Source organism: Polypterus senegalus, chromosome 14, assembly GCF_016835505.1.
Source record: "Polypterus senegalus isolate Bchr_013 chromosome 14, ASM1683550v1, whole genome shotgun sequence".
Classification (NCBI taxonomy): domain Eukaryota; kingdom Metazoa; phylum Chordata; class Cladistia; order Polypteriformes; family Polypteridae; genus Polypterus; species Polypterus senegalus.
In genome coordinates, this window is record NC_053167.1 from 36,209,151 (window position 1) to 36,228,570 (window position 19,420).

Here is a 19,420-nt window from a genome sequence, read left to right on the forward strand (position 1 = left end):
AATAACTCTTGTTCTTTGGTTTCTTTTTCTGTACTTTCCAGGTTACTAAGGAGTCTGGCCCCCCGCACATGAAAAGTTTTGTTGTGCGCGTTTCTGTAGGAGACTTTTATGGTGATGGAGAGGGAAAAAGTAAAAAGATTGCCAAGAAAAATGCAGCGACTGCTGTCCTCAAGGAGCTTAAAAAACTCCCTTCACTACCCTTGGTTGAAAAGGTCCAACCACGCATTAAAAAGAAATCAAAGTCAATAGTCAAGGTGAGTGCTCAAATGAGAATGAGGATGTATGCCTCAGATCTATCATTTTTTGAAATCTTTAACTAAATACAAAATATTTTTTTATTTCTGTATTTTAGTCAGAACTCACTATAGTTTAAAGTACGGTGCATATTAAAATGCTAAACTGCTCACTCCTCTTCTTTCCATGACATTTTTCACTGTTCATTGTTAAAATACAGAGTCATACTTCAGCAGGATTTAACACCATACTTTATTAAATTTACTTAAAAAATCTGCTAAACTTTTAAAATAATTATAACAGAAAACACAAGGTCACTTATTTAATGAGATTTCAACCCCTGTAATATAAATCCATCCATTTTCTAACCCGCTGAATCCGAATACAGGGTCACGGGGGTCTGCGGGAGCCAATCCCAGCCAACACAGGGCACAAGGCAGGAACCAAACTCCACGCAGGGAGGACCCGGGAAGCGAACCCGGGTCTTCTAACTGCGAGGCAGCAGCGTTACCACTGCGCCACCGTGCCGCCCCTGTAATATAAAGTATAGCAGAAATTGTCAAAGCGGAATTGTTTTCTGTTGATTTTTATATAATGCTCCTTACCAATCATAGTAGTTTACAATATTTGAATACTTAGAAACTAACACTGAGGTAAACAAATAATAAGGCAAAAATCAATCTTAAATTAATGGTTAGAATATCAAAAAAGAAGTGCTAATTTACACTTTATGGACAAACTAGACATTAAGCCCGTTACAATAACGGGTACTAGAACAGTAGTGCATAAACATTAGTAGGACCAGTCTATATTAAATGGCAAGGGGCCTTGATCTCATTCTGTTTCTTGTCTTCATTTTTTTTTGTCAAAAATATTTTTGCAAGAAGCCTAAAGTAAAATAATAATAAAAATAAAATAGAAATGTATATGACAATACAGTAAGTATAATTAATATTGCCTTACTGTAAAACTTTGTAACAATCTGTAATACACAATATCTGAAGAAGATATTTAGGAAAAATTTTCTATTTTTTTTACCTCATGAAATTTTTCTATAAAATTTCATTATAGAGAACATTTCTTGTAAATATTCTGTCTGAGTTTGGCAAGAGTTTGCCTTGTTCAGGACCATCTACAACCTTGACAACAACATCTGGAAAACTTCTAACTCTTGATAATGCAACATATAACTGACCGTGACTGAATACTGGTTCTGGCAAGTAAATGCCAACTTTTTGTAAGGTTTGCTCTTCTGAGTCGTTCTCTTTTAGCGTTTTTCTGACGCTCATTTTCTTTTTCTTCAATCGATCTATTTGCTTGTATTTTTCTTTGTCTTTCAGCCTTTCTTTTGTTGATGTTTACTTGTTGAGCTGACCGTTCTTCCAGGAGATGTTACTTATATAGGATTTGATTGTCTGTGTCTTTTGTCCTACTTGACGTGTCCTTTTTTTTTTTGGATGGCATGTTGTTAGTACAGTAGATAAGTCCGTAATCTCTGTAGCACTTTGAGATCATTCATATAAAGTGCAGTATAAATAAAATGTATTATTATTATTATTAATATTTTCTCATACAGTAATACTGGCTTGTATGTGGCTGTAATATACGTCAGTGTATTGTGTGCCTTTAATTTTCTCTCGCAGTAATACTGGTTTGTATTTCCGTAAAATGCCTGTAATTTTCTCTGACAGTAATACTGGCTTTGATGTCCGTAATATGACTTTAATTTTCTGTCACAACAGTGGGCAATCAGCAGAGTGTCCCCAGCAACTGATGTAATGTGTGGCGTGTAGCTGATAATCGTGACTATGTCATCTCCCCAGCAAGTACTGTGCAGTTCCCCAGCAAGTATTTTAATCTGTGCAGGCGTGTAGCTAATTATTGTATGTGTGACGTCTCCCCAGCAACGGATTTTATGTGCGCGGCCGCGACTACCTAATCAGCACTCTTCCCAGCCATGATGTCTTTTATTTGCTTATCATGCGCTGCCGCGGCAAGGCCATTCACTGTGTGCCCAGCTTCCAGTGTGCGTGCGTCCCCGGTGCCGTGCGCATGGGTAGGGCTCGGTGCGATGTGCGTCGCAGCCCCGCGCATGCGCACTTCACCAGAAGACACACACACACACGGACACCTGGACGCACACAGGGCTTTTATTAAAGAGGATGTTTTTGGGCCCCTGACCATCATACATATGTGAACTTGCTGGGTATGCCATTCCAAAGTGATGGACATGAATGTGGGGTTAGCCCCAACATTGTGGCAACAACGGCCTACATTCTTCTGAGGAAGCTTTCTGCATGATTTTCGAGTGTGTCTATGGGAATATCTGCCCATTCAGCCAATAGAGCATTTGTGAGGTTAGGTACTGATGTTGGATTAGATTCTCGATTTTCAGGCTTCCCATTGTGTATTCAAAGATAACATTTTTACTTCCTATGTGTAATACCTTACATTTACTTACATTAAATTTCATCTGCCACAAATCTGCCCAAGCATGTATGCTGTCCAAGTCCTTTTATAATGATTTAACAGATTCCAAATTATCTGCCAATCCACCTATCTTGGTATCATCTGCAAACTTAACCAGCTTGTTAGTTATATTCCTATCCAAATCTTTTGTATCCAAATCATGGTCTGATGGGCTGCGCCTTTAAATTAACGAAAGATTCCACTCTTCCAAAACAAGTTTAAGAGAAAGCATTTCTTGATCCCCAAAACCATAATGTTGTTCCAAAACCAACAGGCTTTTTGAAAAATATGCACAAGGATTTAACCTATCAGAGTCAGGAAATGCTGTGATAAAACGGTATCCATCCCAATGCAGGATTATAAACATTAGGAGCGGAAGTAAACTTGTCGTTCAATGTGTTAACTGGCTGTTGTGTCTGTGCTTAATAAATTGGTGATAATGGTTAGAAAATACCACAAAATGTTGAACATCTTTAATACTTTCATTTGGTTTCCAGTTAACAATAGCAGAAACCTTCTCAGGATTCATCTGAACACTGACCTGAAGAAAAAGTAGATGGAATGTTTACAAATAAGTTGTTGAATTAAAGTCAAACACATGATAACACCTCTCTAGCACTTAAGCCTGAAGCAAGATTCTCACAAATATAATCATCTATTGTCTTAGTTTCCACACGCAAAAATAGATAAATCCTTCCTTTAGATAATGGTGCCCCATGTACAAGGTCAGTCACACAATCATAAAGACAATGGGGTGGGAGTTAGAAGGGACTGTTGTTTTTAAAACAAATAGAGTAGTTAATGGCAGGTAGTGTGACACAGTGGTTAAGGCTTTGCACTTCAAACCATGAGGTTGTGGGTTTAAATCCCACCACTGATATTGTGTGATCCTGAGCAAGTCACTTCACCCACCTGTGCTCCAATTGGAAAACCAAAAGAAATGTAACCTGTTGCATCTCAAATGTTGTAAGTCGCTTTGGATAAAACAAGATTTGACCAAATAAATAAATGTAAGTGTAATGGGGAGCACTATTACACAACTGCAGTAAAATCCTTGTCTGACAGTAATATAATTTTAATTTATGTTTGAAAACACTGTGGGTGCCAAGCAACAAGTTCTCAGCTTTACCAGTTGATAATCAGAGAAGTGTTTTTTAATCTTGAAACCCCCACAAAAAACTGTGGATAAGATGCTGATAAGACAAAGCAGGACATATCTTCAGAATGGAGACTTCCAACTAATAACAAATCATGAAATGAACTAAAACCTTACCAACTGCACCACCATCAATACTCATATTCCAAAGTGGCCATTTTAACTGGTTAATGTCAAAGCCACACTTTTAAGCAAATTTTAAACTAATAACATTTTCCATCAGCCTTGAATCAATCTATAGTTTGTAGGGGCAGATTTCCCCTTGGGAATAATAAAGTATCGATCTATCAATCGATCGTTTTCAGGATGCTGAGCTGATGTGCCATGTTTGAGAGAGAAAAAAAAACATACAAGTGTGACCTGACATAATGGTGGCTTTGGTATGTAAAAAATGCTCGGCAATTCTAGTATTAAAAGTTACCAAACACTTCCACAAAATGCCGGAGATTCTGCTTTTGGAAAACATGCCTTCCACATTCCTGGAAGGAAAGTATGACAAGTTGAAAGTAATTTATTTTTATCAATGATTTTGGCATTATCTTTTCCAATCGACTGATACATGGGTACGTGTTTGGGTTTGGGAAAGCTCAAGTTATTTCTACAAGCATGCTCATTCAAATTATGTGTCAATGAGTCGTGAATTTGGACTGTGCAGACTTTTTAAAAAGATAACAAGGCTCTCTTCTCTATTATTTTAGCTTCAGACCAGCCCAGAATATGGTCAAGGAATGAATCCCATCAGTCGACTAGCTCAAATTCAGCAGGCAAAGAAAGAAAAGGAGCCGGAGTACACATTAATTACAGAGAGGGGTCTTCCTAGGCGCAGAGAATTCATTATGCAGGTTTGTACCCTCAGAAATGTTGTATAATGCACACAATTTAGTTACTTTAATGTAACTTTAGGTCATTTTCTGTGTAATTTAAAAAAAAAAACAGATGTGTTTAAGTAAGTCAGTGGTTTAGGGAGTGAGGGATGTGATTAAGATCAGAAAACAAACAGGAAAAGAAAGGCAGTTAGAGAGCAGGTAAAGCAGCCTGTCCGTTTTGAATTGTTCTGGGAATGTTAGTGGCGGTTTGAGGATTTAAAGGTGAATGTTAAATATACACTTGCAGTGTGATTGTGAGGTGAGCAGGATAAGAAATGTGATTTTCCAGTGTTCAAAGGAAAGAATGATCCATATTAGTGTGAATACCACAAAATCAGCATGTTTTGGAATAGACATTAAAGGTGGTTGCAGGATTTTCTGGATTGGTAAATGAAGGTAAAAGGCTACACTTAGAGAAATGAGCAGCATTATGCCCTTGGATATCTTAAAATTGAAATCAAGCAGGGAGTAGTGAGAGGAGGTCATTTGTAAACACAGACAAACTTAGGTGTGAATAAAGATGGAATGAACATATACAGTGGGTACGGAAAGTATTCAGACCCCCTTCAATTTTTCACTCTTTGTTATATTGCAGCCATTTGCTAAAATCATTTAAATTAATTTTTCACTCATTAATGTACACACAGCACCCCATATTGACAGACAAAAAAAATAATTTTTGAAATTGTTGCAGATTTATTAAAAAAGAAAAACTGAAATATCACATGGTCCTAAGTATTCAGACCCTTTGCTCAGTATTTAGTAGAAGCACCCTTTTGAGCTAATACAGCCATGAGTCTTCTTGGGAAAGATGCAACAAGTTTTTCACACCTGGATTTGGGGATCCTCTGCCATTCCTCCTTGCAGATCCTCTCCAGTTCGGTCAGATTGGATGGTAAATGTTGGTGGACAGCCATTTTTTGGTCTCTCCAGAGATGCTCAATTAGGTCAGGGCTCTGGCTGGGCCATTCAAGAACAGTCACAGAGTTGTTGTGAAGCCACTCCTTTGTTATTTTAGCTGTGTGCTTAGGGTCTCATCAGACCACCTGAAGGACTCTGAAATGGTGAGAAATAAGATTCTCTGGTCTGATGAGACCAAGATAGAACTTTTTGGCCTTAATTCTAAGCGGTATGTGTGGAGACAACCAGGCACTGCTCATCACTTGTCCAATACAGTCCCCACAGTGAAGCATGGCGGTGGCAGCATCATGCTGTGGGGGTGTTTTTCAGCTGCAGGGACAGGACGACTGGTTGCAATCGAGGGAAAGATGAATGCGGCCAAGTACTGGGATATCCTGGACAAAAACCTTCTCCAGGGTGCTAAGGACCTCAGACTGAGCTGAAGGTTTACCTTCCAACAAGACAATGACCCTAAGCACGCAGCTAAAATAACGAACGAGTGGCTTCACAACAACTCTGTGACTGTTCTTGAATGGCCCAGCCAGAGCCTTGACTTTAACCCAATTGAGCATCTCTGGAGAGACCTAAAAATGGCTGTCCAGCAACGTTTACCATCCAACCTGACAGAACTGGAGAGGATCTACAAGGAGGAATGGCAGAGGATCCCCAAATCTAGGTGTGAAAAACTTGTTGCATCTTTCCCAAGAAGACTCATGGCTGTATTAGCTCAAAAGGGTGCTTCTACTAAATACAGAGCCAAGGGTCTGAATACTTAGGACCATGTGATATTTCAGTTTTTCTTTTTAAATAAATCTGTGACAATTTCAAAAATTCTTTTTTTTGTCTGTCAATATGGGGTGCTGTGTGTACATTAATGAGTGAAAAAATTAATTTAAATGATTTTAGCAAATGGCTGCAATATAACAAAGAGTGAAAAATTGAAGGGGGTCTGAATACTTTCTGTACCCACTGTAAATAACGAAAAAAGTATTCAGGCAAATGATAACAGTTAAGGTACTGAGAAAATGGTGGAGCATCACTGAGGATTTATTCTGAGGATGTTGCTTAGCATTAGTGGAGATGATACCTAGAGAGTGACTGCATGGTCATGTTTTTGGAAATGTAGTAAGGAGGTGATAGGTCAGAATATAATGTGCAGAAAGGGCAGACTACAGACATTAAGTACAATCTTTATTAAAAGAGTCCTGAATGCAGGTGTGGAGCCATTTTCAATATTCTAGAAATGTTGGTTTAACTGTGTATCATGAAGAGGGCAGAAGGTGATACAGACTTTTTGATGCAGTGAGCATGCAGGACATTTTCTGGGGCTGCTTTTTATTGAGTATTTGGGGAGTCAGATATGGCTAAATAATTCAGCCTAATTTATGAAGTAACATTTTAATGAAATAATGAATATTATTCAGTGCTTTCTGATTTGTAGGTTAAAATCAATGATCAGACTGCCGAAGGGGTGGGTCCTAACAAGAAGGTTGCTAAGCGTAATGCAGCAGAGAAGATGTTGGAACTAATGGGCTTCAAAGTGCCTCCACCACATCCACCCAAACCTGCACTAAAAACTGATGAAAAAGTAAGCCTTTAAATATAAAACAATTTTCTTAATTTCATTAATTTCTTGTAAGTATTAATTGCAGTGTAGCCATAACTGGTCCTTTAACTGTTTTCCTTTACTTGTACAGTAGTTTAAATTTCACTGTTGCTTTTCATTTATTTTCATTTGTTTCTCTTTCTGCTCTTTAATTTCTAGTATTTAGGTACAAATAGTAGTAACTGGTGTCATTCCAAAGGTTGGTTGCTACCTTGCACACAATGTTGCAGGGTTAGCCTTCAGTTCCCACAAGCAGCCATTGTGGACAGATGGTTACTCTGAATTTAGCACTCAATTGTGTAGTCTGAAGCCCTGCTTGGTTTTATAGAGCAAGCACTTGTTTTGTTTTTCTTTTTAATTATTCTATCTTTAGTATGAATTATAAAATATTCACTTATTTTAACCTGTAGATAGTCTGTCAAAAGTGCTTTTTTATATGTTCTGATCTTCCTTATAGTTTTGACAGTTTTGTAATAGTGAGGTTCTCTCCTAGCTTTGCAGGGTGAAGAATAATTCTTCTGCTTGCTGTGGGAACCTTTCATTATCTGTTTTAATATAAATATTTAAGAATTCTTCTCCTGACAAGAAACGCAATGATGTGAATTAAAATGAAACTTTTCTTTCTGGTTGCTGGATCCTGCCATTACCTGTTTTAATAGGAATAATTAGAATTCTGCTTATGATGACGAACATAATGTGAATTGAATAGAATGGAAAGTTAACTGCAGTATATGCACAGACAGCACAGGTATCTTTTCTCTCAAACTTTGTAGTTGTTACAAGTATGAATTTGAATTCAAAGAAAACTGTGCTTGTTTGTCTGTTTAGGTGCCAATGAAGAAGACAGGTGATGGCAGAAAAGTTACATTTTTTGAGCCAGGCTGTCCTGAAGAGGGAGCTTCAGGTAGGTTTAAAAGTAAAATTCTGTAACAATTCTTAAATTATGACATACAAAGCAAACTTGTTTTAAACTTTTTTATTTTACCAGACATTTGAATAAGTTTTTTTTTTTGCTTCATTTTATTGTCTTTGAAATTCCATTATAATACATATTAAGTTGGAAAAGCAATGTTTGTTACATTATACGAGGGGCGTTCAAAAAGTTTCCACACTTTTTTAACTCTATTTATTAAGAATTTCAAAACCAAATTACATCACTTTTCTACATAGTCACCTTCCTTTGCGATGCAATTTTCCCAGCATCTTACCAGCTCAATGCCCAATTACTACTCCTCCCGCCTTCACTTCCAATGAAAATACAAGAGTGCGGAAACTTTTTAAACATCCCTTGTATAAAATTCCATCCAACTGCTATATTGAAAAACAGCTTCAACTCCCCTCTAAGAAAGATTAGAGATGACAAGATATTTAATCTGAAGTCTCCATTTAAAGTTGCTGTTCTTCTCTATGCTGTTTCTATTATTCTTTCTTCTGTATGGTATGCATCAGGTTAAATAGATGACAAGTATACACCCCAAGTTGCTGTCAATCACTGTTCTGCTCTTTTAGCTCAGCACCAGAGAGAGTCAGATACATAAATCACCAGAATAATGTCTTTAGAGATGAGATTTCTAAACAGAACTGATATACATTGGAAAGACTGCGGATTTGTAGTCAAAAAAAAAAAAGAATAAGAGGTCACATAGTTGAAGTGTTTAAAATTATGAAGGGAATTAGTACATTGGATCAGTACTGTTACTATAAAATGAGTTCAGCAAGAACATGGGGACAGAGTTAGAAACATGTTAAAGTTAAATTTCTTGCAAAAATTGGGAAGCTTTTCCTCACACAGAGAACCATAGACACATGGATCAAGTTACCAAGTAAGTAGTTGACAGTTGGACTTCAGGGACTTTCAAAACTAGACTTGCTGTTATTTTCGAAGAGTTAAGTGGATAGAACTGGCAAGCTTTGTTGGGCTGAATAGCCTGTTGTTTCTATGAAGAACATGAAAATTTATCTGTGGTTCCAGGCTTCTGAATGCCTGTGTATGTGCAAAAGATATACAGGTATGATACATTTCAGTCTGGTTTTTCGCACTGTGCTTTCTACTTAAACTACTCACAGTAAGGTTTCAGTGATCTTATAATAACTGCTGATGCAGGAGAATCTTCTGTCTTGATTCAGCATTTGACACTGTAGATCATCAGATCCTGATTTGTAGGTTAAACTAGTTGATTAGTATTTCAGATTCAGCTCTGGATTATCTTCAGGATAGGAGCTTTTCTGTTTAAGTTTCAAATTTGTTGCTGCAGTGTCAAGTGGAGTTCCTCATGGTTCAATTTTGGGGCCTATTTTGTTTTCTTTATATACAGTATGCTCCTATTGGGACAGGTTATTAGTAGTATTTTTAACAATATATCTTTTTATGCAGGTGATGCACAGTTTCATCTTTCCTTTTAACCTTGATTATTATTTGTTTTAATTGAATATTTGACTACAGTAAAGTATTGGATGACTAATAAAGGTATTCAGCTAAATGAGGAGAAGACTGAAGTGGTTTGTTGTTCCACAAGGAAGGGCAAGGAACCCTTTCTTATTTTATTCTCCTTAAAATTTGAAATGTACCATATATGCTTGCGTATAAGTTGGGTTTTCAAACCCAAAAAATTGATCATAAAATCATACCCCAATTGATGCGCCCATTCAAAAATACCACTATTATTTATTTATTTTTTTTACATGACCTTGCTTTCTTCAATCACGCATCAGTTTCTCAGACACATCGAATTTTGTTGCATCGATTTCTTTTGCCACTTCAACGACTTTTAATTTAAAACCAGCTTCATATTTTCTTCTGATCGAACTCTCCATAATAGATAAGGGATGCTCTTACAATAAAGGTGTATGAGGGTGTGAAATACAAAAAACACTAAACAGTACTAACGTCAATTTGGAATAGTTTGGGTATTACCATGTGGTCACATAGGCACAATACATAGAAAAAAAAGGCAGTGTGCTCCATGGTTACTCTCTCACGTGGGCGTTAGCATATCATAATCTCTTGAACCAATAGCATGAGTTTTCTGCATTCGACTTATACGACCAACATTATAAAATACGAGAAACTATACGGTAAAATCAAGTCCCGACTTATACAATACAATTCAATACACTTTATTTTTGTATAGCCAAAAATCACACAGGAAGAGCTGCAATGGCCTTTAACAGGCCCTGCCTCTTGACAGCCCCCCAGCCTTGACTCTCTAAGAAGACAAGGAAAAACTCCCAAAAAACCTTGTAGGGAAAATGTAAGAAACCTTGGGAAAGGCAGTTCAAAGAGAGACCCCTTTCCAGGTAGGTTGGGCGTGCAGTGGGTGTCAAAAGAAGGGGGTCAATACAATACAATACAATACCCAGAACAGAACAAATCCTCAATACAGCATAAAAATAAAAGTTTTAGAAGTACGGAGCAGAATTTAACAGTAGATGATATCACATAATAAGATTTGGATATTTTTAGAGTCCTGGAGACCTCATCCATCAAGCTGCATCCCCCATTTGGCCATTCCACGGCTGAAACAGTGCTGGTCCAGCCAATCCGATGAAAGGACCCCTCTTTCCCATGATTCCTGCGATCCTCCATCAGGGATGACTTTACCATAGGCAGGCAAAAGAACTTGGCAAGTGCCACATTTGAGTACATCCGCGGGAGAACTTAAATGCGAGTATATATGGTAGGTGTTGTTTTCTACCAGTCTCTGAGTTTTGATCCACATGTTAGATCATGGAGAAAAATCATGTATTTTCATTTAAGAATTGATGTCAAACAGAAGGTATATTGTGTGTAGGACTGAGTTGAAGCTGCTCATTTATTCACCCTTTTATTGGTCTTTTTACTTTTCTGAGCATGTAATTGTTGGAGCGTGTTCAATCAATCCAAAATACTGCAACAAGACTTTTACCAAGAACAAAGGTCTTGTATTACTCATTTTTTAATGACATTACCTTGGCTTCCAATTCATTTTAAAAATCATTGTAACATTTTTTTTCTTTTATATCCAGTAATGCTTTGTGGTGAAGCTTGTACATCCTTACACTGTGAGTCGGTCTCTTAGGTCCTATGGTCAGGGTCTACTAACTATCCGCAGGACTCAATTAAAGGCTTATTGTTATTAGGCTTTCGAGGTTTTAACTCCAAGTCTTCACTTTATCTGGCTTGGGTCTCTGAAACCAATATCATTTAGTAAAATTTTTTAAAACATCTTTTTACACAGGAATTTGGTTAATCATAGGTTTTATTTGTTTTAGATGTTCTACATAAATGATGTTGGTAATGTTTATGATGTTTTATATACGTATGAATTCATTTATTGTCTGTGTAAAGCACTTTGAGTATTTGAAAAGTTTTATTTAAATCTTCAATGTTGATAATTGGAACTTGATTAAATGAGTGAAATATGAATAAGTTATAGGAAATGAAATCAAAGCAGCATGAAATGACCTGAACTGAATTGCCATTTCCTTTAATTGGCTTTTGTGCTTGTAACACTGAATACACTGGTAGTGATTTTTCATAAGAAGTTTTCCTAGAGAAACAAAGCCCAAGTTTATTTTTTTCTGACACAGTGCTCTCACAAAGGTTCCATTGTACTAGGCTTGAACAACAAGCATTATACTGTAACTACAGAAAAGTTGCATTCTTTTCCACAGTTGACACCTGTGAGAGCATACAGTGAGCTTGACAATGGAATAGCAGCATCTTTCAATGTGTTTTAAATTAGATTATGAAAGTGATGGTATTTAAAAACATCATTTATTTACATAGAGTATAATTCAAAGTGCCTTTCAAACAGTAAAGTAGAAACAAAGAAAAACAATAATCAAATAAACAATTAAGGATCAGGTGGTCAGTGGGGAAAAAAACCAAATTCCTGTCCGGGCCCCACTGAGCTTTCTGTCATATACAGTATTTAATGTACAAAGAAAGAACAAAAGAGAAAGTCATCCTGTGTAAATGTAATCAAAGACAAGCCCTCTGTATTTTCTTTTCTCTTGTTTTATCATGTATACGAGACATTGTTATATACAAATACCTAAGAATGTAATTATTTTACATTTTTACTTAAACATAAGAAGTCACTCCTTCATGCTCCTAAATGGCTTGCTCCTGTTTTAAGATTGAGGGGAGCTTTTGCTTATAGTACAAGGTGCCGATCCATTGCAGTAGAATTCAAGGTTGCCAAAACATTGCTAATCTTTATGCAGTTTATTTAATGCTAAGGATTGTCTGTCCACCAAACAAAAACTCATGAACCACTGGGCCTTGGAGATTGAATCTTGTTCTTAATCAAGAGATTATGCCATGATCCAGATTATGTAACGTGATCCATGAATTTGTGATGCCAGCAACCTCAGTTATAAAAATTGGCTTTGGATTTTCTCACGGCAAGTGGTGGTACGGTGGTAAACCAGGAAAACAATGGCTCTGTGGGCATGTGGCATTGCTGACAGTAGAAGCACTGCAACAAGCTCTGCTGATGGGAGCAAAATTATTGTTGCATAAGAATGCAGCATTGCTGACAGGGAAAATACACAGCAAACATTCATCAGGCATGAATGGTAACTCCCTGGGCGCATGCCATTCTTAACAGAAAAAGCACCGTGGGAAGAATTATAGGTGTAGGCTTCCTCTGCTACGTTCTTGTGCATCGGGTCCTTCTTTCTGAAAGAAAGTGACAGCAGATGGCAGTGAAGGGTGTAGCATCATCTTCAGGGGGGGTGACCTGTGTTACGTGAGAGGCGCTTCCTCCTTGAGCAGAGGTCTGAGTGTTACTAACAGAGAAGTATAGAATGTTATCCTTTCAGTAACAGCTCGGTCATGGTTTAGCCTATTGAAGAACAACAGTAACCACCACCTCCATCCTCGAAATGTCAAAACTTTTCACAAAATATATATTTTTTATGTTCTATAGCTTTTTTACATTACATGAGGATATTCAAATCCAAAGTCTATTTACCGCTTTGATCCAACTTGCATACATTAGTACCACACCAGCTACAATATATATTTTTTTTCAAGCCTAAAATTTCTTGAGCATTTTGGACATCATCTTATATACACTCACAAAGCTATATTCATCTTCTTACACATACCCATGACAACACTGTGTAATTAAATTTAGCATTATTGTCATAAATGGCCTGTTGTCTACTTTAATATAATACTTATTTTCACCATAATATCACACATATGAGTTTTACAAATCTAATATTAAAATAAAAAAATCCAAATAAACAGTATTTAATATGTACAGGGTGGGCCATTTATATGGATGCACCTTAATAAAATGGGAATGGTTGGTGATATTAACTTCCTGTTTGTGGCACATTAGTATATGTGAGGGGGGAAACTTTTCAAGATGGGTGGTGACCATGGTGGCCATTTGGAAGTCGGCCATTTTGGATCCAACTTTTGTTTTTTCAATAGGAAGAGGTCATGTGACACATCAAACTTATTGGGAATTTCACAATTATGTTGTGGGTATTTTGTATCTTTGACCATTAACTTTAACAAATTTGCTTTATTTCAGGGATGCTCCAATACTACTCATTAGCATGCTTATCTTGCCTAATACTACTACCTAGATACTCATACTCTGTATCGGTTATGTCTTTTGGCTTTTTCTAATTACCAAACAAATACTAGATTCAAAAGTTTAGGTGGCAGAAATGTTAAAGAAGGATTGGGTTTAAAATACAAAAAAGCTTCAAAACTGTAAGGTGGCTGGAAGTACAGTAAACCAGTAAGTGACTGGAATCTTTTCATGTAAAAGATGGAAAGAGTATGTGGTAGTAGAAAAACATTTTTTTTGTGGAAGAAACTAGTAAAATGGCTGTGCAAAATAATTCCTGTTAAACAAATGGTGTCTACAGTTAAATTTTCTGTTGTGCAGGTCTGTTTTGGACACTATGTTTAATTCCCCTTGACACATAACATATAGATTTTAAGTTAGAATCCATTTAGATTTATTTTACAGTCATCTTTAGTATTCCAAGTTTCAGTCTTTGCATGTGGCTTTATGTTACTGCCACATTTATTTTTTTTTAATTGATATTCCAGTTGGCTAAATATAAAAAAAAAAAAAGTGTTGTTATTCATTTTAAATAATACATGTTAATTCTTTCTTAAATAAAAACACATTTAATTTATTAAAAATATTATTCCCCTCTGTTTAGCATGATTCTTTTCTTTTTAGTAAAAATACTCATTCTATACTCGGTATTGGCCTTTAATGTTTATTAAGTATGCAGTATTGGTATTGGCTGACAAAAAATGGTATTGGTGCATTTATACATATGAATATTAAAATGTTTAAAGAGGAATTCAAGCTTTTGATTACATGTCATCTTTAGTTTTATATAAAGCTTACTTTGCTGAGATTTAAAATTGTGCATTATCTGTGCTAAATGATGTTTATGCAGAATTGAAAGTTGATAAACATATACACAAGGACACACTTCAAGCACTGACTTGCATGTCCTCTACTGTAGTCTCTACAGGCCATAAGGATGATGAGTTCAGAATGCCATATTTAAGCCATCAGCAGCTCCCAGCAGGAATCCTGCCAATGGTGCCAGAAGTGGCTCAGGCTGTGGGTGCCAATCAAGGACATCACACCAAAGACTTCAGCAGGCCCCCAATTAACCCAGCCAAGGCCACATTTACGGCAATGATCGCACGGGAACTGCTCTATGGTGGCACATCTCCAACAGCTGAGACTATTTTGAAAAATAACAACAGTCTTGCACACCTTCCTCTCGGACCACTTACACGTCCATCAGAGCAACTTGAATATCTTTCCAGAGTACAAGGACTTGAGGTATTTCTTTTGTGTATTTTTTAATTTTAGTTATTTATTGCTTTTCACAAGATGGTGAAAATCTTGGAGTTTGTTCAGCTTTTCCTAGTGTCAATAACACTCTGTACTTTGCAATCTATGGTTTTATTTGTCAAAGACAGTGATTTGGGATTATGTCTTGCAGTATGACCAAAATCTTCACATCTCAGGTTAGTTTTAAAGCATGTGAAAAATCTTCAAACATTTAAAACATACAGACATGTGTAATATGATTTTTAGGAATCTTTTAAAAATGGGTAGAATCTATTAACATCCCTTGACCTAAACCCTAGATGTACAACATTTGAAGTACAATTGAGTAAATTTCTTTTGTTTTTCCATTTGGAGCACAGGCAGATTAAGTGGCTTGTGCAGGGCCACAGAGTGTCAGTAGCAGGATTTGAACCCATATGTTCTCCCATATAGTTTTGGAAGATTGAATGTCATCTTTAAAACATTTTTTGCAATTGATATTTTTTTCAGAAATCACTTACATTTACCAGCCCATCCCATAGTTCAGATTTCCTGAGAATATCTAAAATGGTAGTAATATCCAGGTAGTAGACACTTGGTACCAAAATTTTTTTTTTTTTTAGGCTTTCAATTGGTGTTTTGACCTTTGGGTAACTTCCATGGCCATATTTCTACTTCTTTTTAAAGGAATACATCACCCAAAAATGATATATTTTTTATGTTACTTACACTGTGTAGTTTTTAGTAATGGCGGACAAAAATTTTATATTATGTTTTCCTGGAGAATCGACAAACAGCTTTTCCGATATAACAGGAGCCTATGGTGACCAACACTGGACAACAGCAAACATATAAAAACACCCATAAAAAAATCTCATGCTCCTCAAGTCAACATGTCAAGTCATCCAGTCATGTGCTCACAATGTCCTGTGTGGAAGAAACCTCCAAGGAAGACAGGAATAGTTCAATCAATCAGCTTTTATTTAGTCATAGATGAGTACATGGATTCATGCGTTGCAAGGCAGAAGAGAGCAGATTTCCCTTTTCGGTCGGCTTTATATTTTTTTTCTTCCCCCACTCCTTCCCCTTACTTATCAAAAAGCATAATATTGTTTACCTAAGTATTTCATCTTATATTGCACAAATCGGCTATCCATTTCTGTTTTGTGTACATCTCAGATGGGTCCTAAAGAAGAAAAGGTCATCTTTCCTGTGTCTAACAGAGGCATTCCTAAAGAGGAAGTTGTCCTAGGTCAGCTTACTGCACCCTGTCTTATGACATATGCCTCTATGAATAACCTGCCGTTATAGCAAAACAGCTTTGCCAGCTTTTAACCCTTAGTAGCTTGCAAGCAGTTCATTTTTCATTCTTTTATGGGAGGAGGTGTTGCTGTATGCCATTTAGTTCCTGAATATGCAAAGCTTGTGTCCTGGGTATTAATTGGAGTCAATTTAATGTAGGATGCAAGGTACATATGTCTCCTGTCTTGTTAATTTATTAGTATTTGTTAGATATTTTAACTAATTATTTATATTATTATAGAATTATTATTTCTTTATATATTTTGCAGATTTCAGGTACAGTGGAACCTCGGTTCATGACCATAATTCGTTCCAAAACTCTGGTCGTAAACCGATTTGGTCGTGAACCGAAGTAATTTCCCCCATAGGATTGTATGTAAATACAATGAATCCGTTCCAGACCATACGAACTGTATGTAAATGTCTTTTTTTAAACATTTTTTAAGCACAAATATAGTTAATTATACAATAGAATGCACAGCGTAATAGTAAACCTAATGTGAAAACATTGAATAACACTGAGAAAACCTTGAATAACAGAGAAAACTAACACTGCAAGAGTTTGCGCTATAGTGCTACGAACCGCTCGCTAAAAACACTTATTTTAATGAGTTTCAAGCACAGGGAAAAATGAACATTTGAAAAATCCGCAATTTAATAAACCACCAAGAAAAGTAACATTGCAATAATGCATGCCACGAACTGATCGCTGTAAACAGAAGTGAAGTGGAGGTTAAAATCCAATAGAAAAAAGTCTAAAACAATGCTCGGATCTCTTTAAAAGCAAGCCCAGGTGCATTCTTTAACTGCCTTCTCAGCCTTATGCGTCCAGCTGTCTCTCTCTCTCTCGTGCGCACGCACGTCTGTGTGTTTGTCTCTCTCTCTTGGGCGTGTCTGTGTGTGTGTGTTTGTCTCTCTCTTTCTCGGGCGCGTCTGTGTGTGTGTCTATCTCTCGCGCGTTCGCGTCTGTGTGTGTGTGTGTCTCTCTCTCGCACGTCTGTGTGTGTGTGTGTGTCTCTCGTGGGCGCGTCTGTGTGTGTGTCTCTCTCTCTCATGCGCTGCACAGGGAGAGACTGAACACGTGCGGAAATCATTGGCGCCCACAAACCGAAAGGGAAACTGACTTGTTCGTATACCGAGTGTGTGGTCATGAACAGATGCAAAAGTTTGGCAAACTTTTTGGTCGTAAACCGATCTGTACGTATTCCACTGTATATCTCTGTTGGCTTAAGATATGTATGTTACAAGTGTTTATGTAACAACTCTGCAGTGGAAGATCATTTAATAAATGAAGTGCTCATACCTGTCAGCTTCCTTATCATGAATGAATATAAAATTCACTAACTATTTAGCAAAAATATAAGAATTCCCCAACATCTAGTTGTTTTACACTAAAAAGCATATTACATTATTAGTACATTCTATTCACAGATATTCACAAAGTTAAGCATTACTGTCACAGGTTAAACAATAACATTAAGTCTCATCTGCTAAATTTATAAAACAAATACACTGGCTGATAGATTATTAACATAAAATGTTACCATTAACTAAGGAATTAGAATTTTAAATAATTCTATGCCCTCAGCTTTTACTAAACCAACACTTTCTAAAAGTATTAATTTTACGGCAACCCCTGCTGACACTGGAACTCTGTGTGTCAATGCTACACATTTTAACTATCATTAAACAATAATAATGAATTAGAAAAATAGTGAAGGTATTCTGAGCAAGCTTTTATGTAGTTCCAAACTGATAAACAAAAAAAAAAAAAGTTTGCAGATGACTAACTAAAAATAAAGGTAAATAATTGAATACAGTGGAACCTCGGTTCACGAATGTCTCGGTTCACAACCAAAAAGTTTGCCAAACTTTTGCCTCGGTTCACGACCACACACTCGGCATACGAACAAGCCAGTTTCCCTTTCGGTTTGTGTGCGCCGATGATTTCCGCACGTGTTGCATTGTTCTCGGTCAGATGTGCCTGCCTGCCTGCTGCTGAGAGAGAAAAAGAGAGAGAGAGAGAGAGAGCGAGCCTGGCCTGTCTGCCTGCTGCTGAGGGGGAGGGGAAGGTTGCTGCACGTGCTTGCCTGCCTGCCTGCCCCCTGCTGACAGGGGGAGGGAAGGGGGGGGGTGCGTGCACGTAGTGCCTGCCTGCTACTGAGGGGGAGGGGGGTACAGCTAAGAGAGAGAAGAGCAAGCCGCGTGCCTGCCTGGCTGGTTCACTTAAGCAGAGCCGCTCCCTGTTCATTGTTCTCAGTCAGATGTGCGTGCTTTACCTGCGCTCTCTTTGTGTTCTACAGTATTTCATGTGCTTTTCCAGTTAACTGTGGCTTCTAAGCAAGTGAAGAGTGGTGAGAAGAAAGTTTTGAAGAAAATTGAAATAGAAGTAAAGAAGGAAATTATTGAAAAGTTTGAGCGTGGCGTTCGTGTTACTGATCTTGCCGCTGAGTACAAGAAGTCAAAATCTACAATTTCGACTAATTCTAAAGCAGAAAGAATCTATTAAAGCAGCTGATATTGCACAAGGAGTTGCAGAGTTAACCAGGCAGATGCTTCAAGTGCTGGAAGAGGTGGAAAAACTGTTTACCAGTTTATTTATTTACCAATTTGAGAACCCTCGTGCTTTCAAGCAGCACAATGTAAACAAAGCCAGACTGCCAGTAATGTGGAGGGCAAACACGAAGGGTTGGGTCACAAGGACTTTGTTTTTGGAATGGCTGCATGAGGCTTTTGCTCCCACCAGCTAAATAGCTAAAAACACCAGAAACCCAAGAAATCACAAGAGAGAAAACACCTGAAGGAAAACATCCTCCTTTCCATCCAGTTCCTTCTCACTTCATGCCAGAACTCGACTCATGCAAGGTTAGTTTTCTTGGTGGTTTTTGTATTATGGATTTTTCAAAAGTTATTTTTTCAGTTCGTATCGTGAATTGTTGCAATGTTACTTTTCTCTTTTTTCAAATGTTCGCTTTTTTCCCTGTGCTTAAAACTCATTAAAATGTTTACATGGAGTTGTTCATAGCATGATTTGTTGCAATGTTACTTTTCTCTTTTTTCAAATGTTCCTTTT

The 19,420-nt window shown here is 37.1% G+C and overlaps 1 protein-coding gene across 3 annotated transcripts in view; it reads left to right on the top strand.

The window, feature by feature from the left end:
* The window catches only part of stau1 (staufen double-stranded RNA binding protein 1), a 159,006-nt gene that overhangs the window by 93,065 nt on the left and 46,521 nt on the right, over positions 1 to 19,420 (top strand). For all 3 annotated transcript variants that reach the window (XM_039734931.1, XM_039734929.1, XM_039734930.1), the window contains exons 9-13: positions 42 to 254; positions 4,558 to 4,701; positions 7,067 to 7,213; positions 8,060 to 8,135; positions 14,726 to 15,054. In XM_039734931.1, the coding sequence (XP_039590865.1) occupies positions 42 to 254; positions 4,558 to 4,701; positions 7,067 to 7,213; positions 8,060 to 8,135; positions 14,726 to 15,054 (909 nt within the window). The remainder of the gene's footprint in view (positions 1 to 41; positions 255 to 4,557; positions 4,702 to 7,066; positions 7,214 to 8,059; positions 8,136 to 14,725; positions 15,055 to 19,420) is intronic.